The sequence below is a fragment of the Macrobrachium nipponense genome, chromosome 1 (genome assembly GCF_015104395.2).
Source record: "Macrobrachium nipponense isolate FS-2020 chromosome 1, ASM1510439v2, whole genome shotgun sequence".
NCBI lineage: Eukaryota > Metazoa > Arthropoda > Malacostraca > Decapoda > Palaemonidae > Macrobrachium > Macrobrachium nipponense.
Window position 1 is genome coordinate 105,039,176 of NC_087200.1, and position 26,720 is coordinate 105,065,895.

At 36.9% G+C, this 26,720-nt stretch overlaps 1 protein-coding gene across 2 annotated transcripts in view; it reads left to right on the top strand.

Annotated features, from left to right (window-relative positions):
* Positions 1–21,810, top strand: part of LOC135219518 (negative elongation factor D-like) — a 166,419-nt gene extending 144,609 nt beyond the window's left edge. The window contains exons 14-15 of one of the 2 annotated variants that reach the window (XM_064256347.1): positions 18,454–18,583; positions 18,950–21,810. In XM_064256347.1, coding sequence (XP_064112417.1) covers positions 18,454–18,583; positions 18,950–18,981 — 162 coding nt within the window. In that variant the 3' untranslated portion in view covers positions 18,982–21,810. Of the gene's footprint in view, positions 1–5,172; positions 5,312–18,453; positions 18,584–18,949 lie in introns of those variants that run through there. The other variant, XM_064256348.1, reaches the window with a different exon arrangement.
* Positions 21,811–26,720: the final 4,910 nt, after the last annotated feature.

Below are 26,720 nucleotides of genomic sequence, written 5' to 3' on the forward strand. Positions count from 1 at the left end.
ACTTACGTAAAAATACATCGGTACTTTGTAGAACGGTGACGTCACGGTGGTCATATGTATTTTTTTCGTGAATGAATATACATGTATGATAAAAAATAGTTACTGTACTGCTTAGAGTACGATACTGTAATATTAATGTAATCACATCAAAATAATCATTGTTCATTGCATACTGTAAACATGTAAAGTGTATTTTTGTCTTTTGAAAAATGGATTCCCCAAGGAATTATTCCTTGAAGAGGCTTTTTATTATGAAGATATGCCAATAATATATAAGATTTGTGTTTTATTATGAATATATGACAATAATATATAAGGTAAAAATGGTTTTATTACGTTTACGCTTCGTCACCGATTGCAAACAACATACGATAATCTATGACAATTATCGTATGTATGACTGCAGTGTTCAGAGAAGTTGATTATGTTATACCAAAACAATAATGAAGTTCGAATTGAAAACTTATGTTTTCCTAAATGTTATTACTACTGTAATTACACTACTACTATTAACATTTCTAAAAGGTTAAGAATGACAAAGGTGCTGTGAAGTGTAACTCTGTTTACATTTTTGCTGGCTGCTCAACTACAAGTTGATGTCAATGACGTGGAATTATTCCATGAATAGGCTATATATTATGAAGATATGCCAATAATATATAAGGTGAGAATGGTTTTATTACCTTTATTGTCAGTTAATATCATAATGTGAATCTGTTCATGCATTTGTTGGTTATCATAACTGGACGAGGCTTAGCCTACCACCGACAAGCCCGGATGCTGTGATTCATACCAGCGATATATAGACTGAGAAGTGGTCCAAGGAAAAACCCGTGATTAACTGAATCCGTGATTGCTGATCCGTGACTAAGCGAGGCCCCACTGTACCAACGTCAGGCAGACATTTGGATGGCGCTTTACCTTGTTGATGACCTCCCTGATCATCCCGAAGGGGGGAAACGCGTAAGCAACTAGTCCCGACCAATCCAGCAACATCGCATCTACTGCCCAGGCTAGAGGATCAGTAATGGGGGAGCAGAACAGCTGAAGGCGGTTGTTTTTGGACATCGCAAACAAGTCGATGGACGGTCATCCCCAAACCTTCCATATATCCAGGCAAACTTTCGTGTCTAACATCCACTCCAACAACAGAACTTGCCTCCCTCTGCTGAGTTCGTCCACCAGAACGTTTGTCTTTACCTGAACAAAACAAGGAACGAGACGGATCCAGTGTTCTTCCGCCCAAAGCAGAAGTTCTTGTGCCTTTGAGAACAATATGAACAAGCGAGTCCCTCCCTGCTTCCAAATGCAAGACAGGGCTGTGGCGTTCTCGGCATGAACAGCCACGACCCGACCTTCTACTAGATGAACGAATTCCTAAAGGCCCAGTAACACGGCCAGGAGTTCTCTGACGTTAATGTGAAGGGCTTTCTGAGACTTTGTCCAAACTCCTGACACCTTACGATCCATAAGAAGAGCTCCCCAACCTGCGTCCGACGCATCTGAATAGAATTGTACGCAGGGGTTCACTGAGAGGAGAGACACGCCTTCCTGAAGCCTTTCTCTCGAATTCCACCAAACGAGGTTCCTCTTTATTTCCTTCGTAATCGAGAACATTGGAATCTGGCCGAGACTTTCTGCACCAGTTCCTTGAGGAAAAACTGGAGAGTACCGAGCAGGCTCATCCACTGCACTGCTGAGCATGATGAACTATTCAGGAACATTTGTACTGTCTGCTGACACAACTTTACCCTTTTTGGGGACAGAATAGCCCAAAAAGTCTGAGAGTCCAGAGTCATCCCCAAATAGAGAATTCTCTGAGAAGGAATGACTAGGGACTTCGATATATTTATGTCTATGCCCAACTTCTGCGTCAGGCAGAGAGTTCTCTCTAGGTCCTTTGCACACTGCTTCTGCAATGGAGGTCAGAGTACCCAGTCATCCAAATACAGCGATACATTTATCCCCTTCAGATGTAGCTACTGTGCTAGGGGCTTGGAACCCTGGTGAAAACTAGAGGTACTGTCAATAGGCCGAAGGAGAGAGCCTGAAACTGAAAGACCTTATCCTGAAAGATGAAACGGAGATACTTTCTTGAATCATGATGTATTGGAACATGGAGGTAGGCGTCCTGCATGTCGAAGGATACCATCCAGTCCCCCTGACGAACAGCAGCCAGCACTGAACTCTGAGTCTCCATTTTGAATCCATTTTGAATTTCGTTTTCAGAACATAATGATTCAGTGCACTTACATCCAACACAGGCCTCCAGCCCCCTGATACTTTGGGGAAAACAAATAGCCTGTTGTAAAAACCCATCAACGAGTTGTTAACCTCCTCAATTGCACTCATGAGACTCAAAAATCTTACTTCTTCCTTGAGTGCTGAAAACTTCTCCGAGCCTACAGAGTAAGCTGTCAATATGATGGGGACCTGGGACAGGGGAGTTCTTTTCAAGAAAGGAATGGCATAACCCAGGCATAGGACTTCGATGACCCAGGCTTGTGCATCTCTGAGCTTCCATTCCTCCAAAAACTGGTACAGCCTAGTGCCTATGGGTGTGCGAAGGACAGGAACATCATTTGCTTTCAGTCTTAACTGCTGACCTAGACGAGGACTTGGCGGGTGAGCGAAGCTTAGAACGAGGTCTAGCAAAGGGCCGCAACTCTCCCCTGCAAAAAGGCTGCTTCTGCAGTGGCGACTTCGAAGTAGTCACAATAGCTGCTGCGGGTTTGGGGGCGTTTAGTGGATTGCCCAGCAAATCCATCGTCGATTTCTTCTTGAGTGCTGACAGAATATCCTGGACTGTGTCTTGCGGAAACAGGTGCGACATGCCCAGGGGAGAGAACAGCAGGGCTGACTTCTGAATAGTTGTAACTCCTTTGGTGGTAAAGGAGCACCACAGCTCATGCTTCTTCAACATTCCCATGGTGAACAAGGAAGCTACTTTGTCCGCTTCATCCCCAATGGCCTTGTCAGAGCAGGATAGCACACCAAGCCAGTCCTCCTGCAGATCCTTGGAAAGGAAAGGGCAGTCCTCTAGTTTCCTCGCCAAAGCTCTGATCGACCAGTCCGTAAAACTGAAAATCTCCAAAACTTTTAAAAAGGTTGCAAACCAGGTGGTCGATCTCAGAAAAAGAAAAGAACATTTTCGCCGCAGAAAACGCAGCTCTTCCATTTGCGTCAACAAAGGCCAAGAAGTCTCCCTGGGAGGAGGCAGATACTCCCAAGGAAGGAGCTTCCCCGGTGAAGTAGAAACAGTGTCTCTTGTTGATGAGCAAAGAAGGAGAGAAGGCAAACGACACTTGACCATGATCTCTCTTGGCCACTAGCCACTTATCCACAAAACGTAAGGCTTCCTAGTTGCAGAGGAGAGGACTGACTTAGGCAGGAGTTCTTCCAGTTTCTTCTTCATTATGAAGATCAACAGTGGAGATGATGGAGTGGCAGGAGAAAAGCAGTCCGGAAAGTAATGCAAGAGGAACCTCATTAAGGAAGCGTAAGCTGTCGGAGATTGGGTTGAAACCTGTCCTGATTCTTTCTCTTCTACTTGTTCCTATTCACACTCTTACTCTAATATTTCCCTGTGCTCAAGCTCCAGGCCCATGTCCTGCTCTTGAACTTCTGAAGGAGCAGGGGACATGGCCCCTTCTAACTTCCTCGGTTTCGGATTCTTCTCCTTAAAGAAGGACCACTACTCCTCAAAGTGCTGGGAAGGCTCAGCTTGAACTGAAGACGAAGGTTAACGTCTTGCTTCAGAAGAAAGGTCCAGAAATGAAGTAGAGGAATTTCGAGTCAACTGAAGAGTGGGTGCACGTTTCACAGGTACCCGCACCTGTCAAGTCTCAGTTGAGTCTGCTGAGTCGCAAATCGAACCATCCCCTTCATACGCCTGAGCCGCACAACTACAAGACTCCTTTCCAATGACGCTCTGTCGATACCTGATTCAACACTTCAGGTTCGACAGAGGGAGCAACTGCCCGTGTGGGCAAACCCTGCCAGTCTCCCTTGGACCTCCGGTATATCTTCTCCCCGAGGCAGGGGAGCGGGACAGTGACCTTTGTCTAAGAGAACTGGATGGACAGACGGCGACCCCCTCAGAAAGCACTTCCCTTGCACTTGCATTGGGCATTTCACCTGTTCACTTTTCTCCATTAACGATTTCATGGAGGCACCTAACTCATCATGATATTAGCCAAATACTCGAATTTCCTCTCAAACCTCGATTCAAGGCTGGCAATGTGTTGGGAAAGGCAACATGGGAAGCTGGTACAGGAGTTGGAAGTGAAGGGGTAGGAGGACTGAGAATGGGAGAAAGATTACCTTGAATAGGAGAAGACGCAGGAGTAGAGATCTCCGCCAACACGGGGGGAGATGGAAGAGCTACACTAGTCTTACTATCTGCCCTAATAGCTGCTTTCCTCTTCCTATCTTACAAAACCTTCTTATGATTTGAACTGAAAAGTTTCCATTGATCATCATCCCAGTCCTGACATACAGAACATCTAAGTTCCTTAGAACACTCTTGACCCCTACATTTCACACACTTTAGAATGAGGATCGTAAATTTCTTTGACCAGCCTATTTTTGTAACCCCCTGCACAAAACCTCACTCCTGATGAACTTGGATCAGACATATTCAAGCAAAAACAAGGCAGCAAAGTTTACAAAATGAGCAAATAAGCTAAGCTAATTCTGAAATAAGCATACTAAAAAACTTGTATGTCACCAATATCCAGGAAAAGTAAAAAAATTCTCCAAAAGACGAAGAAGAAAGTCCGCAGAGCTACCGACATTACTCGGGAGCCAGCAGAAATCCAATTGAAGGGGTGTGACGATGACATGCCTGTTTACTGGATGTGAGCCACCGAGAAATTTGAAAGTTATTCTGCCATGCATAGGAATCCTACAGCTGAATAATTGCTTGGTAAGACTCTGAATAAAATGGATGTTTAGTGTCAAGTCCAGATTAATGTGGGTTGGAAACTTTGTGAAATTGCAGTTAGCTGCTAGATATCTAGAATACATTATCTTTAAGTGCAGGCCACAATATAGGGTCTTGGTTATGAGTAGATTATTATAATAGTAGATTTCATGGAAATTTTATGTTGGTGTTTCAAGAAATGTTCCTGTTTAGAATGAGTATGTTTTTAAGAAAGGATTTTGTTTCAGGACAAGCCTGTTATTCATAATCGGTACAGATCTCTATTTAGGAGGGAAGGATTGACTTGCTTAAAACCCCAGAACTGGTTGAGACCAGTAGGAGCTGCATGAAAGTTTCTTGCAGTTGATCTTAAGTATCAGAGCGTGTCTCAAAGATAAGAGAAGTTGTGTTTGTGAGACTGAAGCTTAGATATATAATATAAAAGTAACTAAAGAGGTTTTGTGTTTTGCATATTCTATCTTCCTCCTCAGACCTGGCAGGGAATGCCATAAATTGAGAGCCCTATACTGATATAGGGAAGGCAAGAGCAGCACTTAATGTGCCAGAGAACAGAACTTATCTTTTAAGTGTGAATTGGTTTCATAGAGAATGCTATAGGAGATAAAATAAAGACTAGTCAAGGTATTGAAGATGAAGTCTACGAAATCCCTACCCTATTGGCCTCTGCTAAGGTGAAAATTGTATTTGCCATTTGCACAGGCTCTCCACACTTTGTTTCCTTGAAGTCTGAAGTATACTACTTCTGTCTTGTTATTGACCACTGTTTGGACTATACCGTCTTACATAGTGAACAAAGGTCTTCAATCTCAGATAACCTTCAGAGTCTGATTATCATGTGTAGTTCCTTCTCCATCGTGGATATCTCTGCAAACTACATTGACACATTTGTGAAAAGTAAAGCCTTCAGGACAAGTTACCTTTGTTGGTCACTGCCCCTGGGGTTTGAGGATCTTGCCACTGAAGAAATATCTTGGGACATTATCCAAGAAAGTATGTAAGTAGGTGGCTGTTTAATTAGGCTGCAGCTGACTCTGACTTTCACAGCTTTAGTCAAAGAAAATGCTAATGAGGTTTTGTTAATCGTTATAGATATTTTCTCTATTCTATGCTTTAATTTTACTTGCTTCGGTAACAAGGTAATTTTCTTTTGTGAATGTTTTGCATTTGTATTTTATCTAAACTGCATTTAAGTTTTGTATGATGGTGAGGATTCCCTAATATTGCACTGTGTTCTGTTGTGTTTTACTTTCAATTTGCCTGTCAAATGCTACAGTATTCAGCATAGGTTCACCTTGCAAACCTTGTGATTTGTATATCACTGTTGTGCAGCAGGTGTCATGGGAAGGTCTGAGACTTGCTCCGACTGGCCTTATGCTTGGTGGTTACTCTTTTTACTAGATAATATGTGGCAGGAGTACTGTTGCAGAAGTTTCTAGTTCATTTATCTCCCACATGTTAATGGATGGGATCATCCATTAAAAAATGTATATATAAAAGCAGCTAGGAAGATGGGTACTACACAGGAGTCCTTCTGTACCATGTCACTGAACTGAGGAATAATATCCTTTAGACCTACAGTTTTGGAGGAAAAACTTGCTGCTTAATGCCTACAGGAGAAAATAATTTGTATATCTTCTAACCTACACCAGGGAATCACCATTATGCTACCCTGCATTGTGTGGAGGAGGGAGTGTTGGGGATTTTCATCCTAATCACTCAGTGGAGAAGATGAAGTATGTCCTGATCTTCACAAAGCTGAGATAACATTTTTGCTCTAGGTTCTAACAGATGACTAAAAAGATTTCAGCCATTCAAATGGGGCAAAAAATTCTTGTTGCAATGCCTGTACTAAGGTTACTCACATGGTAGTTTTCACTGAACCGTATGTTCAGCCCAACTGCAGGATGTTGAATGTCACAAGACATTAAACTCAAAACAGGTGATGAGTATCATACCCTGCACCATAACCAGGTCTCATCCAGTTAAAATACAGTTGAATTGAAATGCATCATTGCAGAACACTACACAAGGATTTGACTGAATGATAACGTCTTGGGAAAAGATAATAATCAGTCTCATTTCAGAATACAGCCCAACCTCTTAAACCCAGAAACCTTGGAACCAGGCCACTGCCAGACCACAGAAAATCCCGAAATATAGAATACATTCCTAAAAAAGTAGCCTTTAGGTAATTCCACATACAAATAGCCTAGTTTCCAACTTAGCCTACTACTTGGCTACGTCTGACACTGCTTTTTATCATTTTATTACTCATATAATTTGACTTCATTTTATAACTTTATGCTGTATAATTTTCTGTAAAAGAGTGGACTTTAATACATTGAGCCTACATTCCTGAGTTAGCCTACCCAATCGTAAGTCTACCTACAGTACTAAACTTCTTAGAATCTGCACATTATTATCAGTGACCTTAATATCTAAAATATTGGATCTTCATAATTATCACTATTAGTTTCTAAGTTTATTTTTATCGTAGATGATAAAGAGATGTAAAAAAAGATAATGAATGAATTTCGGCAACCACTGTGTATTTTAATAACGCCGTCACCTTCAAAACGTATACAAAGCACATGGCCATCTATTACACAACCTAAACTATTCACTAATGAAATAAAGATTTTCTTGCATAGATAAAGATTTATGCTTGCACTTCTTACCTCTAGTATCATATGATCTCATGGGTGGCGTAGCGAATAGGTAAATACACAGTTACATAAAAGAAATGATCAAAACTGTCTCTCAAGCGCACACAGAGTAAGGAATTCATGCTGGACAAATGTCTCATTGTCTTGATTAAAAGTTTTGGCTTGATTGAGCCTTCTCAAGTTGAATATTTAAAAAATATATTTATTCTTCTAAGGTTGATATCAAAAACATATTTGACTTCACATATTTACATTACTAACAACTATTTTCATACAAACAAAGGATATATGACATAATTTTTGCGGCCTTGAAGTTGTAAACAATACATGGCACGTCCCTTGTGGCAACAGAATGAACTAATGGTAGCTGATTTAAACCACGGGAGTTTCCAGACCATAGAATGTCAGTTTTAAGAGGTTCAACTGTATCAAAACTCTTGTACGGTGAAGTATTGGATATGCATCCTCCTTTGATAGTAACTGCATTAGAATCAAGGTCCACAGTACAACAAAATATTTTCATTATAACATCTTCCAAGAGATCCTCTGTCCTAAGTTGCTATTTAGGTTGAATTAACTGAATTAAATTAATCATTTTGTTTGTATGAAAAACATAATTTTTATCTAAATAACTTACCAAGTAATTATTCTCAGCAGTTTAGACTCAAATTTCATGGTAGCAACACCAGTGTTCTGTGTAAGTGACCAGTATGGCCCCCTAATGAGATTGTAAGAAACGACTCGGCTAACAATCCTCATTCTGTTTCTGCAACTCTCGGTGATAATATTGGGGGTCGGCAGCAGTTGTTCATTTTTTGCCATTTATTTAATCAGACTTCGGTATTCAAGCCAAAGTTGAGTAGCTTGAGTCGAAAGCTTCAGGATAAGTTTTTCCCTTGTTTTGTTGTTTTTAAATGAAGTTTAGTGTAGTATTATTACATCAATTATTTGCTTTATCAGTGAAATTGCAGTTAATTGATTACCATGTACCCTTTGCAGAGTGGCAGACTATTAACGTAAATACTGATTCATTTTCCAACGAACAATTACGTACGCTACTGATCTGTTATTGAATACTGCTTCAGTAGGGACTTTACAATCTTATGTTTAACTCATTTTTACAAAGAGCAATGCAAGAATATAAAGCTACAAGTAACGTAATTATGTAAACATTGTGGTGCTGAGTAGAGTGATGAACATTGCTTTTGCTACCATCGTTATTGAGTAGTGTAATAATATAAACATTGCTTCTCAACCAAACCCATCTCGGTAATAATTATGCTAGTGAAATACATTTCTGCAAGGCTCTTCTCGCGGGATCAGTACTATTTCCTTATATAGTTAGTAAATTCTGATTTGATTTTATCACATACGTATATTGCTTCATAGCGTTCGCTACAGAAATTTGCAGTAAATTTAAATGCTTATCACCCTTTCCTATCCAGAATTGTTTAGATGAAAGGGTACAGTGTAGCAGGAGTGATTTTAGCTGTCATAGGCTTTACAAAGTACGCTCTCAACAGTCAAGATCTGTTTATGATCATTGCCTCAGCTGCTGTCCTCTCCTGCTACTAGCCCTTTAATTTTATCTTCTTCCTCCTGTGCCTTGCTCCCTTGCTTCCTTCTCATAACATTGCCGGTCATGTGTTTGGGTGAGCAAATGTTAACATGTGATAGTGAAGTGTTGTGCAGTGGAGGAGGTGGCTACTTCTTCCTCGATGCTCTTAGATGGAAGGTCCCTGTCAGACTCCCCTAAACCTGGGAGGTGACACACTGGAAGTCCAAGGGAGGTCAGCGGTTACACACGGGTAGTCACCTTCCAGTAGGATCGAAGGGATCTAAGGGCCCTGTGGGAGCTGAGATCCCAGTGTCTAGTGTCCAGTGTTTACAAGGTTCAGTTAAAGTGCTTCCACCTGTCTGGCTGGTGCCAGCTTTCAGGCTACTGGCACCAACATGCTGTGTCTGATGCCAGTTCCTCATTGGTTCAGCACTTGAATTTTAAGAACATGCTGTTGTACTGTTGTGTGTGCCAGTTCCCTTTGAACAGGGACCAGGTCTACCTCCAGATAGACTTCTGGGTCAGAGTTGTTGAGTTGCTGGAGGAAGCTCCCTCTTTTAGCTATTTCTTAGTCATCCAAGCATCTGTCAAGATTGAAAATTTGGCTTTCATTTAAATGGGGCAAGACAAGTGTGTTTTTGTCTTCCCTCACTCTAGTGCCTTGTCAGATCTAGACTTTCTTGTAAGTTTGTTGGAAGCCTTAATTTTCTAGACTGTCAGCAGGAGCACTGTCCAATCTCATCCTGTCAACATTTTCACTTGGCTGTCATAAATCTGCAGAGTTGGCAGTTAGTTTGCATGATTGTCTGCAATTCTGTGTCCTTCTAGTTTGCTCTTTCGGCCGCAAGTCTGCATGATCGTCAATGAGAGGATGTCTCCAGCAGATAGAGGATGAACAAGACAACTCTTCCTTCAATCTTCATGGTTATTAAATGAATTTTGGAGATACTACAGGAAGCACCCATCCTTATCCCCCCCAGGTGTCGGGTCTCTTGACAGCACAAGTTTTCTCTGGAGTTCTTGTTCCTCTTGTATTCAAGTACTTATAGCTGTATGAACTTAGTATTTGGGAAGAAAGTTTCCCCCAGAAAGACTAATCCTTCACTTCCCTCTCATAAAGCTAGAAGTTTCTTCTCATAATGTTCTATGTTTTTTGCCCTTAGCACACTCCTAGACTGTAGTAACCATTCAGACTAGACCACAGTTCTAATGTTTTTGCATGCAAGGTCTACCCCATGTCTCACAACCTCTATAGGAAGAGTCCTGTTTCTGTGGACAGATCAATCAAGTCTTCTAGTCACTTGACTGGCTCATAGAACTAAAGCCCTTTCAGACATAGGTACTGAGAAGTCTTCAGACATTGGTACTGAGAGGTCAGAATAGGACCTTCGATCCCCCGGCTGCTGGGATATGTGGAATCTGTGGGGCAAACCTGTCTTGGACCTGTTTACCTCTTCAAGGAATTTTCATCTTCCTCCTTTTGTGGTCCATACAATCCCTATAGCAAGTGTAACAGGCCCCATGCTATAGACAGATCCATTGAACCTCCTCTCTTCATGCCCTTCATCACGGTCAAGGAGGAGCAACACAATCTTCAGGCTAACTCCAAGTTATGTTGTCCGCTTAGCCCTATTCTGGTGAGTATCATGGTCCCTGAACCTGTTTGGTTGTGGACAGACTACAGGATCCTCCCCCACCATGTCTTCTCAGACAACCTCACTTCAAGAGATCTACCAAGGTAGTCAGATCTTTCCCTGACAGACTCCAAACTGTCTGGATGATTATCATTTGAAGATCTTTTCTAGACATATTGCAGAGTCCATTGCAAGTCATAAATGTCAATCTTCTCTCGTCGTCCTCCAGACCTGGGAATCGACTTTCCAAAGCGAGTATCTCTGGCCCTAAGTCTCCTATGCAAGATGTCCATGTTCCTTTTTCAATTACCCCGTTAAGAGGTATCGAACTATGCACTCATGTGTAAACATAGAGAGCTAGTTCATTGTCATCCCATCTTAATTTCCCTTGAAGTTCCTGACACACCCAAGCGAGGAAGGAGGAGATGTGGTTTGCTCGTCTTTCCATGGGTTTTCATCAAGGATAGGGATGATTATATATCAGTTTAGTCAATGTTATTTTTTTTCTATTTTCTGTATGGGTGAAATGTGGGCATTGTTCAATGTATGGGAAACATATGTTTAATTTTAGAAAATTTTTTGCTACATTTAAGTTGTGTTGTGACGCCATAGGATGTGATATCATAGAAAACAAGATGATGGCAGCACCAGGTGGAAAAGTAAACAATAACAGAGCCATCAGAAGAGGACGCACTGAACTGGTGTTTGGTATGGTAGGAGAGAGTTCTCTATCTTTTAGGAATTTGTGGGTTGTAAGTCATGTTGTGGTGTTGTTCAAAATCTTAAGCTGGATTATACTGGGACCGAGGAACGTGAACAGGTGGATAGATTGTATGAGTGTTGCATATAGGAAAGATTAGGCTAGGAAAATTTTTAAACTGGTAGCAGAGCGTGGTCGATTAAAGATGGTCAGATCAAAATAGTGAACAAAGGGAAATAAGATGGAGAAGGGATTGTCTGAAATTTAGCAGGATACAGGACAAGTATAAAGGATGGAGGGAGAGGACATGTCGAAGATTAGCTTGTGGTTTATGGAGAAGTGAAATATCCAGGGATAGAGATAAGAATGAGCTTAAAAGGGAAAGCTCTAGAAGTAACAGAAGGAATAGATGTATATGAACTTGAGGGTAAAGAGGGTTCAAAGATAATCCTATCCAAGCTAGATGAAGTTTACTAAAAGATACGCTAATGGAGAATTACAGTAAAATAAAAAACTATTTTATAGTAGGAAAAAATCTAGTGAAAAGATGTGAGATTTTTTAATTAGGCTTGAAAAGGCAGAAGCAGAGGATAACAGAGCAATTGGGAAAAGCATGCTTGAAGTAAAAGCTAAGGGTTTTCATGTACTGGTACAAACAAGTGTCACAGAAAATAAAAAACAAATGGTACTAGTAGCTTGTGGTCAAGCAAAGTTGGAATATAAAACAATGTCACAGATAATGAAAAGAATATTTGAGAGATTAGGGAATAAAGAGGAATGGAGGTGGTAGGGGTCAGAAGACAGTGCGAATTCTGGGAGAGGCAGGGAAAACCAGAGATATCTGAGAAAATGGAACCAAGGTAGGGGTGGAAGAAATCCTATAAATAAAGAAGGGAAAGCATCATTATGTGCAATATGCAAATCAGAATGGCATTGGGCTAGGGATTGTACTCAGAATTTTCAAGATAGGAAGAAAACAGAAACAAAACAAGAAGAAGAAAATAAGCAGAAAACAGAAGTTGGGCCAGTAGTTTATATGGGAGAAGTTACTAAAATAGAGGAAGAGTCTTGGGAAGAGGTTAATGCAATTTTAGACACAGGATGTAAATTAACAGTTTGTGGGGAATTGTGGCTACCATGCATTGTCATGGATATGAGTCAGGAAGGGTTGAGGAGAATGAAGGATACTAGGACAGAGTCTAATAAAGTATTTGATTTGGGTGAGTCATTATATAGGTCACAAGGAGTAATGGAAATAGTACCAGTGATATTGAAAAACCAAAAGCTTTATTTGAAGATTTTGAAGGGTGGTGTACTGTGGCTAATAGGTATGACCATAAATTTGAAAGAAAATTGTCACAGAAGTAGTAATAGGGGAAATGAGGGTAAAGTTAAGAGAAGACAGACAGGGTCACGTAAGATTACCACTATTGAGGAGGAAGGTAGAAGAACAATTATTCAGACATAATTGCAAGTTGTGAGGTATGTAAAAGATACAAAAGAAACTCAGCTAAACCAGTAGTAGAATTTTCTTGAAGGAAAACATTGAATGAAGTTGTAGCAATGGATGTGGGAGAGATAGAAGAGAGAGTTCTTTGTAATGGTAGCTATGACAATGAGATATTGTCAGGCTTTCAGATAAAAGGTAAGAAACCAGAAACTATTATAAGGCCACATTTTAATGGGTAGTTTGCTATATTTGGAGCGTCTTTCAAAATATTGTCAGACAATAGGGGGAGAATTTCAAAACAAAAAATTAAGGAGGAATGCAGAAAGATGTAATATTGAAATATTGGCCACAGCATCAGAATCTCCATGGAGCAACGGATTATGTGAAAAGACAGTAGGCATAATCAAAGAAAGTTTAAGAAAAATTGTAGAGGATAAGGAAGTGAATTGGTCCATAGCATTAAGATGGATAGGTGTGCTTGGAATTGCTCAATAAAATAATGGAGGTCTCTCTCCTAACCAATTAGTATTTGGAAAAAACCCTTCCTTGCCTAATTTAATGGGCAAGTCCTGCAAGCAGAAAGAAATATATGGAAGAGAGTATAGTGAGGGATAGTACACTGAATGCAATGCATAGGGCCAGAGAAGTGTTTATCAAAAATGAGTCTTGTATGAAATAAGAATTGCTTTAAATAAGAAGTCAGAGAACATAAATTTGAAGAAGCAGTAGTAGGAGATGAGGTATTCTATAAGAGAGATAATGAAGTTGAATGGAGAGGACCTGCTTAGGTAGTGGGAGTATTAGGGAAACCAGTAATGGTTAAACATGAGGATTCTTTAAGAGAAATAGCTAGAGTACTTGTTACTAGGATACAAAGACTATCATCAGAAACAGAAAAGATACCTGAACTAGATAAATCCCATATTGTGAAAGATAGATCCTGTGTCCCAAATGCAGGGAATGTAGATAAGCAGGAAGGAAGGAAAGATAATACTAATGGGCTGAAGAAGGAATGCAGAAATAGAAGTGGCTATTGAAAGAGATGTGGTAGAGGAAACAATGGAAGATGAAGGGGGAAAGTGAGTTAATATAAGAGGTATCCAAATTCAAAAAGGGAAATAGAATTAGAGCTTTAAACAATGATACAAAACAAGTACAAGAATGGAATATATTAAGTCTTGCAGGAAAGAGATCAAGCAAATCTTGGGCTGATTTGTTCAATGCACAAGACTCTTTCAGTTGACAAGGAATTATAGTCATATAAAAAAATTGAAGATAAAGAAGAGGTGTTGCTGGGATTTGAAAATAGAAGCGTAATGGAAGCTAAAGAAAAAGAACTACAAAGTTGGAGAGAAAACAAGGTACATATATGAGGAGGTAAATGACGGACAAAAAGCTATATCTACAAGATGGATAGTAACTGAAAAGGTAAAAGGGGGGGAAAGGATATATAAAGCAAGATTGGTAGCTAGAGGTTTTGAAGAAGAGATGGCTGAATGGTAAAAAGATGGTCCTACATGCAATGCTGAAATTTTAAAATTTTGTTTGACAATAATAAAACAAAGATATGAATTGTTATACTACATTATATGTAAAAACTGCATATTTACAAAGTGATGAAATATAAAGAGAAGTATATTTAAAACCACCCAGAGAAGATGGTTGGAGTGGATTATGGAAATTGAAGAAAACTGTTTATGGGCTCAAGGATGTAGTAAAAGCATGGTATTTTAAGGTGGTAAGAGTAGTGGAGGAGCTTAAGGGCGAGAGAAATAGACTAGAACCTAACATATTCTTTTGGAGAAAAGACAATAAATTGAATGGTATTTTGTGTACACATGTAGATGATTTTTGCTATGGAGGAACTGAAGGATTATTAAAGGAAACCATTGGGAAATTGAAAGGGGAATTGCAAGTAGAAGAACAAGAAAGTAAAAGTTGTAAGTATATAGGAGTAATACTAGACCATAAGAGAATAGATTTTGTTGTAATCACTGGCTGTATATAAATTCTATAACCGAACCAGAAGCTATAAAATTTTCAGGTAATAAATGTTAGGACAAAAGAAGTTTGCAGAGTATAGATCAGTGGTAGGACAGTTAAATTGGGTGTCACTACATATCATACGATGTTAGTGAATTAAGTAAAGCCTTTAAAGAATGAACGACTCAAGATATGAAGAAGCTTATTAAAATTGTGAGAAAAACTAAGAACTTAATGGGAGAAGTTATGAGTGAGTTGGAAGAAAAAAAAAGATTTATTTGGAAGCCTGTGCAGATGCTTTATTTGGGAATAGAGAAGATGGCTGTACTCAGTTGGGTTATGTTATATCCTTGACACATGGTAAGAGAAGAAGTCCCATATGGTGGAAGTCCAGAAAATAAAATCCTGGAGATTAGCAAAATCCAACATTGAAGCAGAAGCTCTGAGTGTGGGGGAGGCCATAGAAGGATTGATATATTTCAAACATTTGTGGGAAGAGATAGTAGGAGGGAAAAATTACAAGTATTGGTTGATACTGATAGTAAAACACCAATGACTGCAATAAAATCATTAATACTGATAGTAAAATACTAATGACTGCCATAAAATTGAGTACTGGTGTAAGTAGTAAGAGATTAAAAATAGATATTGCAGCAATAAGAGAAACAATAGAATTGGGAAATAAAGGAGGTGAGATGGATAATATGAAAATATCAAATAGATGATGTATTAACTGAAGTAGGAGTTTTAGGGGAAAATATTAAAAATTATGTAGAGGATAAAAAGTTTGTTAGAAGATAAAGAGTTTGAGAATGAAGTAGATTAGGAAGAGGTTGGAGGTTAGGGGGAAAGAGAAGTGTGATTATGTATCAGTTTGGTCAAATTTGGGCATTGTTCAATGTATAGGGAACGTGTTTGATTTGTTTGATTTTAGAAAATGTTTTGATGTATTTAAGTTGTGTTGTGACATCATAGAAGACAAGATGGCAGTGGAAAATTAAACAATAAAAGCATGCAGAGGAGGATGCATGGACCTGGTGTTTGGTATGGTAGGAGAGAGCTCTCTGTCTATAGAAATCTGTGGATTGTAAGACATGTTGTGGTGTTGTTCAAAGTCTTAAGCTGGCTTATACTGGGACCGAGGAACATAAACAGGTGAGTAGATTGCTTGATTGTTGCATATAGGAAAGATTAGGCTCAGAAAACATTCAAAAGGGACCCAAATCCTGGACCAGGTTCTTTCTCCCTTAAGAATTTTACGGACAGCTGTGTCTTCCAGGAGCACTAGATAACCACCATACCACGTTGAAAGTTCCACTTCTTGTCCGATCAGCAAAGTTAAGCAATATTAGGTCTGGTCAGTACTTGGATGGGGGACTGCCTGGGAACCCCAAATGCTGTTTACATCTGAATTTTCATTACCAGAGCTCATAGCTTGCCAGACAATAACTTTTCTACCCAGTTTGAAAGTTCAAGTTGTAAGGCCATCCAGAACCAATGGTGTAATGGCAAGAGCTAGTTTCTTCCTCGGATTGGAACTCTGGTGGCAACTGCAACCTAGTGCCAGCTCATTCTCTGAGTGCCAGAAGTGCTCACCGGTTCGGAGGAGGAATAGAGAGCTCTTTACCCAACTGGATGGCATGGTAGTACCTGAAAAAGCCCAATGTCCCAGGCCATCCATAACTTATAATGTTATGGCAAAAGCTCATCACATCCTCTGATTAGAACATCTTGCCCTTTATCCCAGTAGACTTTATCTTCTGAGACACACTCAGGTTTAGGAGAAGCATTTTCCTCCTAGTGGAAGCTAAAGCTGTCAGAATAGCCTTTACCTCATTATCTTTAAAGCACTATGTATCCCTTATATACATTCAGCAATCAACCTCTGGTAGGATGATCGTTCTTCGTTTCTCATAGTTTTGAGGGAGTTTAAACAGTATTTAAAATTTTTTGGCAGTACCTTCTTTGCAAAGTTTAGTTACTGGCATGGTATCATGGGAGGAAGCATAGGATTTTTCTCCTACTACATCTTCACCTTGTAGTAGTGTCGAATTCTGGGGAGCTGGGGAAGTTACAGTGTACCTGGAGCACCCAGCACTCGTAGTGGATGGGTTGTGGTTTTATTTCAATGAGGTGGCAACATAATCTGGGTGTTTTTATTATGGTACTACTGCACCCTGGGCAAGGGCACCTTTAAAGTTCTTCTAGCCATTGGATAATTCCTTAACTGCATAACTTCCACTGAGGGATAGGTAGTGAATGGAGTATTCCTCTGCTACAAAGCTCCCCCTTTAGTAATTAGAGGTGACCTTCAGATTTACCGCCACGCCACTACAGGTTAAGTTGAGCACCAACCAGAGGCAGTTTCAACTGCAGGCTCTCTTGACTAACAAGGAACGACAAGTATTGTTCTTAATGCTAGCAACTTTTTTATTTCTAATTCATTACATGCCATTGTTTTAGGGGAGAATATTATGTCCATGTATCCCACCTCTTGTCAATGTGGGATTCAGCTATGTAATTATTTGGTAAGTTTCTTTGATAAAAATGACATTTTTACGATAAAATAAAAATTCTATATATACTTACCAAGTAAGTAAATGATCGGAGCCCTCTTTTCTCCCCTCTGATGGACATAAGCATAAACAGAATGAGGATTGTCTGCTGGGTCATTCTTAACCCTCTCATTAGGTGGCAATACTGATCACCTACACAGAACATTGGTGTCATTACCTCAAAATTTGAATCTAAGCTGCTTTGAATAAAGGAAACTGATAGCTATGTAATTACTTGGTAATTACATAGCTATCATTCACGGATTTCTCTCTCTAATATATCCCCCCATTATTCACGGGAAATTCGCCTATACGCTGTATTTTTCTACGAGAAATATCCACAAATTCCTTTTTATTATTAATTTTATTATAAAATGCACTTTTTGTGATAAAACTATTTAAAAAACCAGGTATACAAAATGGAAGTGGGGTTTTCTTAAGTTTAACTAACAAAATAGGCCATTTTAAGCATTTTAATAGGGGTTCCAACTATTCGCAAGGGGATCTGGTATGCATCCCCCCGCAAATATGGGGGCGACCACTGTATATACCATTTTTTTTAACCCTAAAAATGGCATTTTAAAAAATAGAATTAGTTTTTCATACAAATTCGTTGCTTATAGTAGAAAATGTTGATCTCCCAACCCTGCTGATTCCTCGAAGCTACGTATAGTATTGGCCAGAACCTGCTTGGAAGGTAAGGATCCATTAGGCATGAGGCTTGCGTGCTGTTGTGCCAACCAGCTGATGATTTTTTTTATTTGAAATAAAGTGTCTTGGAAATTCACAAACCACCAGAGGACTACATTTGAGTATGTAAAGGGTTGTATGAAAATAACATAATTTTTAAATATGTTTACTTTTTAAATTTTTATGATTAATTCTAGAGCCTTGATACCAAGTGTGTTGAATACATTTCTCAGATTAATGTGATAAGATGACTTTTTTTCTTTGTGTTTCAGGTATTGGAAATTGTTGCTCCACCATATACAGTAGAGTTTGTTCAGCTTTTCTTACCATTGGTAGAAAATGAAGATATTACTGGATCCATGAGAATGAATACAGATAGTGACCTAGTTACAGAATTTATAGGTATGTCTAATTTTAAGATTTACATTTTTAATGGTCCATTTTTAGTTTTAATTAATTTTCACATTTTGTAGAATATATATTCCATGTTTTATGGAGGAAAAACTTTCATTTTTATTATTCCAGAACAGGTATTTTAACAGGGAAGAGCATTTTTAATTTTGGAGTTAACTTTAGATTTTATGCAGGTACATGTTAAAAGTTGTATTGTAAACTGCTATTTGTAGTTAAGAATTCATTCGTAAATTCAGCAAGTAATGTGATATGATATAATAGTAGATGATTAAGCAAACTGTTATTAAGAATATTTTTTATGTCTTGAAAATTATTTGATGTGAATTCTCATGCAATTGTGTTTTTTTTTTTCAGCTCACTGTAAGTCTAACTACTATGTGGTTTGAAGATAGGAGCCACTGACTGTGTACCATATATACAAAATGTATGTTTTTTATTACAGTGATATTTACATAATTCTCCAACTTTAACCAAGTCAACAAAAAAGACAATATTTTTGACCAGGATGTCAGAAGTGCATAAAAAGACAAGTACTATACAGGTATTAGTTAAAATGTAATCCAATTCATCTTTTGTAATGTGAAACTATAACATTGTTTTACATGATAAATGTTAATAAAGATCATCTTTATTTTTAGAACTGTACCGGGATTTATACCTGTTGCGTATGTTTGCTTACGTTGGAGTGGTTGCTGAGTAATCTCAGCTGTGTGGTATGTTAATGATTTTCTTTATGTCTTTAAGCAGTTCTTATCAATCACCTCTGAGAATCTAGAGGCATCTTATAGAGCCATTTTTAGTTTCTGTTTCCTCTTGCAGTTGTATTGATCTGTGAGCACTGTTTGTCTTAAAGACAAGGAAAACTAGATTTTTGCTGATTTTTCAGCAGACAGTGTTTAATTATTGAAAGGTACGAGTCACTGATTCATATTGAATCTCATCAATCATTAATGATGAAATAAAGCTCATAATAATTTAGCAATGGTTTTGGAGTATAGGTGCTGTATTCTTGTTAATTTTAATTACAAGAGATTTATTTAAGTGTGATAAGACCCTAGATTTAAAAGGAATAAAGGTTAACACATTGTTTCAAGAATATGAGGCTTTCAAGAAATTTATGTTACTTTAATAGTCATACAGTTTATCTTTGCATGAGGATATTTCAAGTTATCTTTGTTTGAGGATAATTCAAGTTATCTTTGCTTGAGGATAATTTTAAGACAGTCCATGATTGAATGCTGTGATGAATGATAATGGTTAAAAAATTGAGAAAGTCAAGTATGCTAAATAATCTAATTTAAGAAACAAAAAATACAGGAGGTTGGGTCGCTGTTCCCCATACACAAAACATGATTTGAAAGTTGGAGGCTACTGATTTTTTTTTTTGTATCTGAGTTTAAATATGCCTTTGGTAACTTCTTTGAGTCTTGTCTCTTGGGGAAAATTTCACTACCAAACACTGTCCCAGAGTCTTCCTGAAGTTTCATCTTCTGTAGCTCAACTTTTTCAGCTATCCCAAATAAAGTTACTGTAACACCCAACATTCCTTAAACAAACCAATAATCCTAAAATTCTTTTCTTCTGCATCACATTTATGTATATACAAAATTCTGTGGCTCGGTATTTTATTCTCCAATTTTTGGCAGTAACAGCAGGGCTTAGAGGCCTGTAAACACCTTTCCCACTGCCATTTGGTGGTTTACCTGCCACACAGTAGCAAGAATGATTTTTTTCCTGCATGCCAGAGGAGTGAAAGATTGATTTTCATTGGCCTGAGGAGAAGAGCCAGTTGTGCTCCTCTGTATTAGGTCACATATATGTAGCCAAGACATTATTATTCCTGGAACGATATTGTCTAGGATGTACAGCTTACTACCACTGCTGTAACAGTCCTAAGTTTTATGAACAGACCAGATATGTATGGTCGCCTCTGTCCTTAACAGAAACTCATTTCAGGACATAACCTTTCCTAAAGCTTCGCAACCCTACACTAAACTACGGACGTTTTAGGGTTCTAACATCCTGATAAGTAATACAATCCTTGAAGTAATGAATACCCATGACTGGGTAGTATAGACTACATGATGCTCCAGAGCCAGTTTATCAATCGTGTGAAAATCTGCATTAACCCTTTCTTCCCTCTCTTCTAATATGGCATTATTTCACTAAGTTTTGGGGAGGGCCTTGTCAATTGTTACATTCGGTAATGAATGCAGTAATACAGGTAGGGATATTAAAATATGGAAAAAGGACTATGCACAATGTGGTTGAACATGCATTTTGGTCTGCTGATATGAATGGAGCAAATAGCTGTTGTGTTGTTCTACATTTTGGTATATCGATATTGAAAATTTAATTAGCGTCATTCAGACCTGTAAATGTGAATATTGTTAATTAATTGATAGATATATATAACTTTGCAAAATCTTTACACGGTTCAAAACATGTAAGCTGCTCGATATCAGGCTATCTTCTAGCATTAGTTGAAACTGGGTAAGTAAATAATTAACAGTGCTTACTAGTATGCACAATTATATTAATCTCATTTTATTAAGGGAATGAAATGTCCTCAACAATGGAAGAGAATAAGATGGCGTAAACAGACAGTCTTTTCACATTGAATGGTTACAAAGGTACAATTTATTTGTAATCACAGATGAACTGGGAACATACAAGTTCTCCTACAGTTGATGTGTTTCTAAGGTAATATTCCTTTTAATACAAAAATTTAATCTCCCCTCATCCTGTATTGCATTGCTTCTTTCTCACTTTTTATCATTCCTGTTAGGACCTCTCACTTAGTTGTCTAGACTTTTAAGAAATTTGTTTTATCAAAATTTCCACCTGTTATTCCAAAATAATTCTTATACGTGTTAAGATTTCCTCAGTGGTCTGGTTAAATGACCTCACAATAATAATTTAGGCATGAAGAAGCTATATAGGTAGCTTTTCCATGTAGCCTTTTTTCTTTTTTTTTTTTTAATCTTTGCTACAAGTTTTCTGTGTAGATATGTTGCTAATGAAATTAGTAACTTATTTGTTGTAAGTCTTTAGAATAGTTTTTGTAAAACAAACATTTTCCATCTTGTATAGTACAGTATTGAAAATGTTCTATGTGAAATATGTACTATTGCTATATTGGTAATGTAATAAACATTGCTGTAAAACTATATGTATATTTTGTGCATGATGTATTTGATAAATTATATTATATGCATGGCCTTTTTATTATCCATGTTTTACAGGACCAGACTGACAACTCTAGGAGCATTGATTTGTTACCTTATGTAATAGCCATTCAGTGAACCTTTATTTTTGTTGTCGTCACCTATCGTCTGTCTTAATATTTTGCCATATTTCTGTTCTTAGAATACATAGCTTGCATTTTTGTATGATAATACAGTTATTTACATTATTATTTTTTATGAGTTTTATCTTTGCCACAACCAGAATGTGGTATTTTTTGACTAGTGCAGGGGTCAAATCTTATGATCTCCAAATGCTCAAGTGAGGAGCAAATTCATTCGTGCTTTTTGCTGATGTTTCCCTAATTCAGGTAAATCACCTGTATTTTCTATTCTCATAATTTATTTATAACTTTTTCCCATATCTTTCTCTCCCGCTTGATTTCCCCTGGGAGCCTTCATGGGTGTATGGTATTTTGACTCTGTTCATAGGGGTTTTCAGCTCATAGATTTAAAGAAAAAATATCCTTATGTACATTATCTATGAATGAGCATAACAAGAATAATAATGTTAATAAGAGTACGTATGTACGTCATTTATAAAATGTGACCATAATAAGAATAATAATGATGGTAATAAGAGTATAGGATGTGATACATGTGATTAGATCTTAACTCATTATCCTAAATATGGATGAACTTAAATGACCATCTAGGATTGACACAGTTGATCTGTGGTAATGGAGGAAGTGATTCCACTGGAAGCTATTATAACCGGAGGGCAGGAAAATCTATTGAAGTTTTTAAAAATATAAATGTAACAGGCAAAGATTCTGAGATGCAGGCTTCTGGAAACTGGGTGTGTAGAAAGTGAAAAGATCACTTCATAAATCAGGGTGTAGGAGAGAGGTGTGCTGTTCAAAGACTCAAAAAAAGACTATAGATTGAGATGGTTTGGACATGCAATGAAATGGTAGAATTATTTTAACATTTTATGAGAAGGGAAACTGAACAAAAAAGTAACCAAGTGGCAAATATGGAGTTGCCTGAATACCAGCCAGTGAGAAAATGCAGACTTGGCTGAAATCTTGTATTCCATTCCATCTGTGAAAACCTGGACTGGAAGGAATTTCAGGTATAATAAAAAAGCAAATGTAAAGAAAGCATTGATCCCCAACATTGTAAATGGAAAAACCTAATGCCAGTGTGTCGGTGATGATGATGGTAGGTAAACTTAGGTGAGTGGAATGGAAGGAGGTGCTGAGAACCTCAAGACTTGACATTGCAAACATAATTTTTCCTTGCATGCTTTCGTGATGTTGATCTTCACTTATGTATAAACAGATCTTTCCTTGAAAGTTTTCTTCAATAATATGCCATGGATTGCTACTAAAGAGCACATTTAAACGTTAAAGGAGGCATAGTGAAAACAAGATTATCAACTTTTGATGCTGTGATTTTCCTGTATGGTTTTTATGTGGCACGAGTAAGATCAACCTTCCTGTTTTGTGCATTTTCTGCCGGATTGTCTGTGTGATTCAGGCCATCATTTATACTTTTCTATGAGTTTGTAAGCTTTTCCACCTGTCCCTGTCTTATTACTTCATATTTATTGTGTCCCTGACTAGTCTGTTTTAACCACAAGTTCAACCCTAGTAGTCTTTAAATTCAGTTTTATTTCTCAGCCTCTTAAACTATAACTCTGGAAATTCTTTCTTTATCTGATCTTCCCATTGCATTCAAGGCAATATGTCAAGTATTGTACGTATTAATAACTCCTCAAAACAGATTTTTGGTTTTTGCAAATTGAATAATGCCCTTTCAGGGCTGTAGTTATAACACCCCAATTCCTCTGGTTGGGCATTAACACATAAAAGAGGCCTCACTACAAAAAAATAAACATTATATATTCATATCTTCTTTTATTTTATCATTTGGGTAACGCTGAAAAGTAGTCCACTCTGATTCAAATAAACATAGCTATATTCAGTAAACCAAGGATGTAAAGTTTACGTATAATATGAGGAACTTTATTTAGCCTGTTAATTTTCTAACCAAAACTTAGCCAACGGACAGTTTTATAATTAAGATTTTTATAAAATTGCTTTGTATATGCATAAAGACAAAATCAACGAAGGAAAGAGAAACGATGGAGACTGCAAGACCTTTCAACTTTTTCACCTAACAAGATGTTTTTCGAAAGACCTTTGAAAGTTGCAGGACTCTATTGTTTCTCTTTCCCTCATGGATTTGTCTTTATTTATATAATTCGTTGCATTCCACATTTTTGTAATTCTATATATATATATATATATATATATATATATATTATATATATATATATATATATATATATATCTATATATAATCTATATATATATATATATATATATATATATATAAGATATATATATATGAATAACTTGATCACGACATATATAAAACATGATGCTATGTATAAATAAAGGTTTTTTTGCCACAAAGGAAAAAATTAAAAAGCGAGATAGCCAAGTACTTTCGGTCCTGTTCAGACCCTTTACTGAGGCAAACTGATTTTACAGAGAACAACATAGTCAAAAGAAGGCTTAATATACAAACTGACACTACAAGATAAGCAATAAGGGCGATTTTCACTCTACAGAAAGGAGGAGTCGCCTGAGGGTAGCCACACTTTGAATGATACACGCAGTAAACAAGTGATTCTTCCAGAAAACTACATTTTGAAAAAACACCGGGTCATATACAATTTAATATCATGAATTTTTACACATTTTCACCAAAAAATTATTATTAATGAAAGGAAAGAAAATATAAATATATATATATCGAGAAAGAGGGAGAGAGAATATCGAACCAGAGAGAGAGAGAAAGAAATAGTAACTATATACATGTGGGGCTAATTTATTAGTTGTTCATTTATTTTAAGGTCCTTCATAAACATCTTACAAATATATGGGTCCAAATGGTACATTCCCAGACTAAGATTTTGGTTGTTTTTATTAGTGATTTGTATAATTGCCGATTCCAGTAAATTTCTTGAAACATAATCATTAGATCTAGCAATTACCGAGGTATCACCCCAATGAATACGATGAGATTTTTCACTCAGATGGATAAACAATGCATTTGAAGTCTGGGCTGTTCTAACTGAATACATATGCTGCTTAATACGTACACATAAATTTTTACTTGACTGACAAACGCAAAACGATAGGCAATCCTTACAAGGAATTTTGTAAATGATGTTATTTGTTACGGGACTATTCTTAATTAGCATATCTTCAATGGTATTGTTATAAGAGAACACTACATTAACATTAAACAATTTAAATATTGATTTTATGGTTTCAAATCCACGAAAATAAGGTAAGCTAAGTAAATTTTTAGGAATTTCTTTTTCATTAATAGCAACACTATAAAACTTTTTGTGAGCTTTTTGATAACATAAATCAATTAAATGAGGTGGGTAGCAGAGATCGTTTCCTATATTTTTTTTATGTATTCTATTTCTTGGTCCAGATATATATATATTTATATATATATATACTTTCTTTCGTATTTTCATTAATAATAATTTTTTGGGGAAAATTTGTGTAAAAATTCATGATATTAAATTGTATATGCTCCCGTGTTTTTTCAAAATGTACTGTTTTCTGGACGAATCACTTGTTTACTTCGTGTATCCTTCAAGGTGTGGCTACCCTCAGGCGGCTCCTCCTTTCTGTAGAGTGAAAATCGCCCTTATTGCTTATCTTGTAGTGTCAGTTTGTAATTAAGCCTTCTTTTGACTATGTTGTTCTCTGTAAAATCAGTTTGCCTTAGTAAAGGGTCCGAACAGGACCGAAAGTACTTGGCTATCTCGCTTTTTCATTTTTTTCCTTCGTGGCAAGAAACCTTTATATATATATATATATATATATATATATATATATATATAGAGAGAGAGAGAGAGAGAGAGAGAGAGAGAGAGAGAGAGAGAGAGAGGAGAGAGAGAGAGAGAGAGAGAGAGAGAGTGAGTTACGAAAACGTTGAATGCGACGAATTATACAAATATACGAGGGAAAGAGAAAATATATATATATATATATATATATATATATATATATATAATATATATATATATATATATAATACACACACACACACACACACACACATATATATATATATATATATATATATATATATATATATACATATGTATATCTATATATATATATATATATATATATATATATATATATTTATATATAATATATGTATATATAAAATATTAAACACAATTCTTTTTTAATATATATTACTTGTTTAGCGTACCTAATATACTGTAAGATGTAAAATATTAAAATTGGCATTATTTCAAGCATTTGTTTGGAATTTTCAGAACTAGCTTACAGTGTTTTATTAACTGCATTTAATAGTTTAGAAAGTAATTAAGTGGAAAACAACTTTAATTAAATCATTCATTAGAATTATTTATAGGGCCTTTATAAGGATTTTATATTTATGTAAATATTTATCTTAAGATAGAACTATGAATATTCAACGGGATTTTTCGTTACCGACGCATTCAGTCAAACACCATATCATTGTTCAGTACCTCAGTGACTCATAAAATGTATTATGATCACTGATCTCTAAAATCCAATGATCCAGGGAGAATTCCTTGTAACAAAAGTATGAAAGAGATCTACCTATCAACATTATACGAACTCTTGTGTTTACTCAATTATTTAGTATTAGCTCTCATAATTTGGATGTACTATTTGTTCAACATCATGGAAATGGCTTTATTATTACTCTAAGAATTATAATAACTTATTAAAAGAGATTATTTAATAGTTAATTTATTATGTTTTCAGTAAAAGTTAACACTATGGAAAACAGTTAAAAGGAGACCTCACTTGATCGTCTTTCTGTTTAGTAGAAATTACGTTATC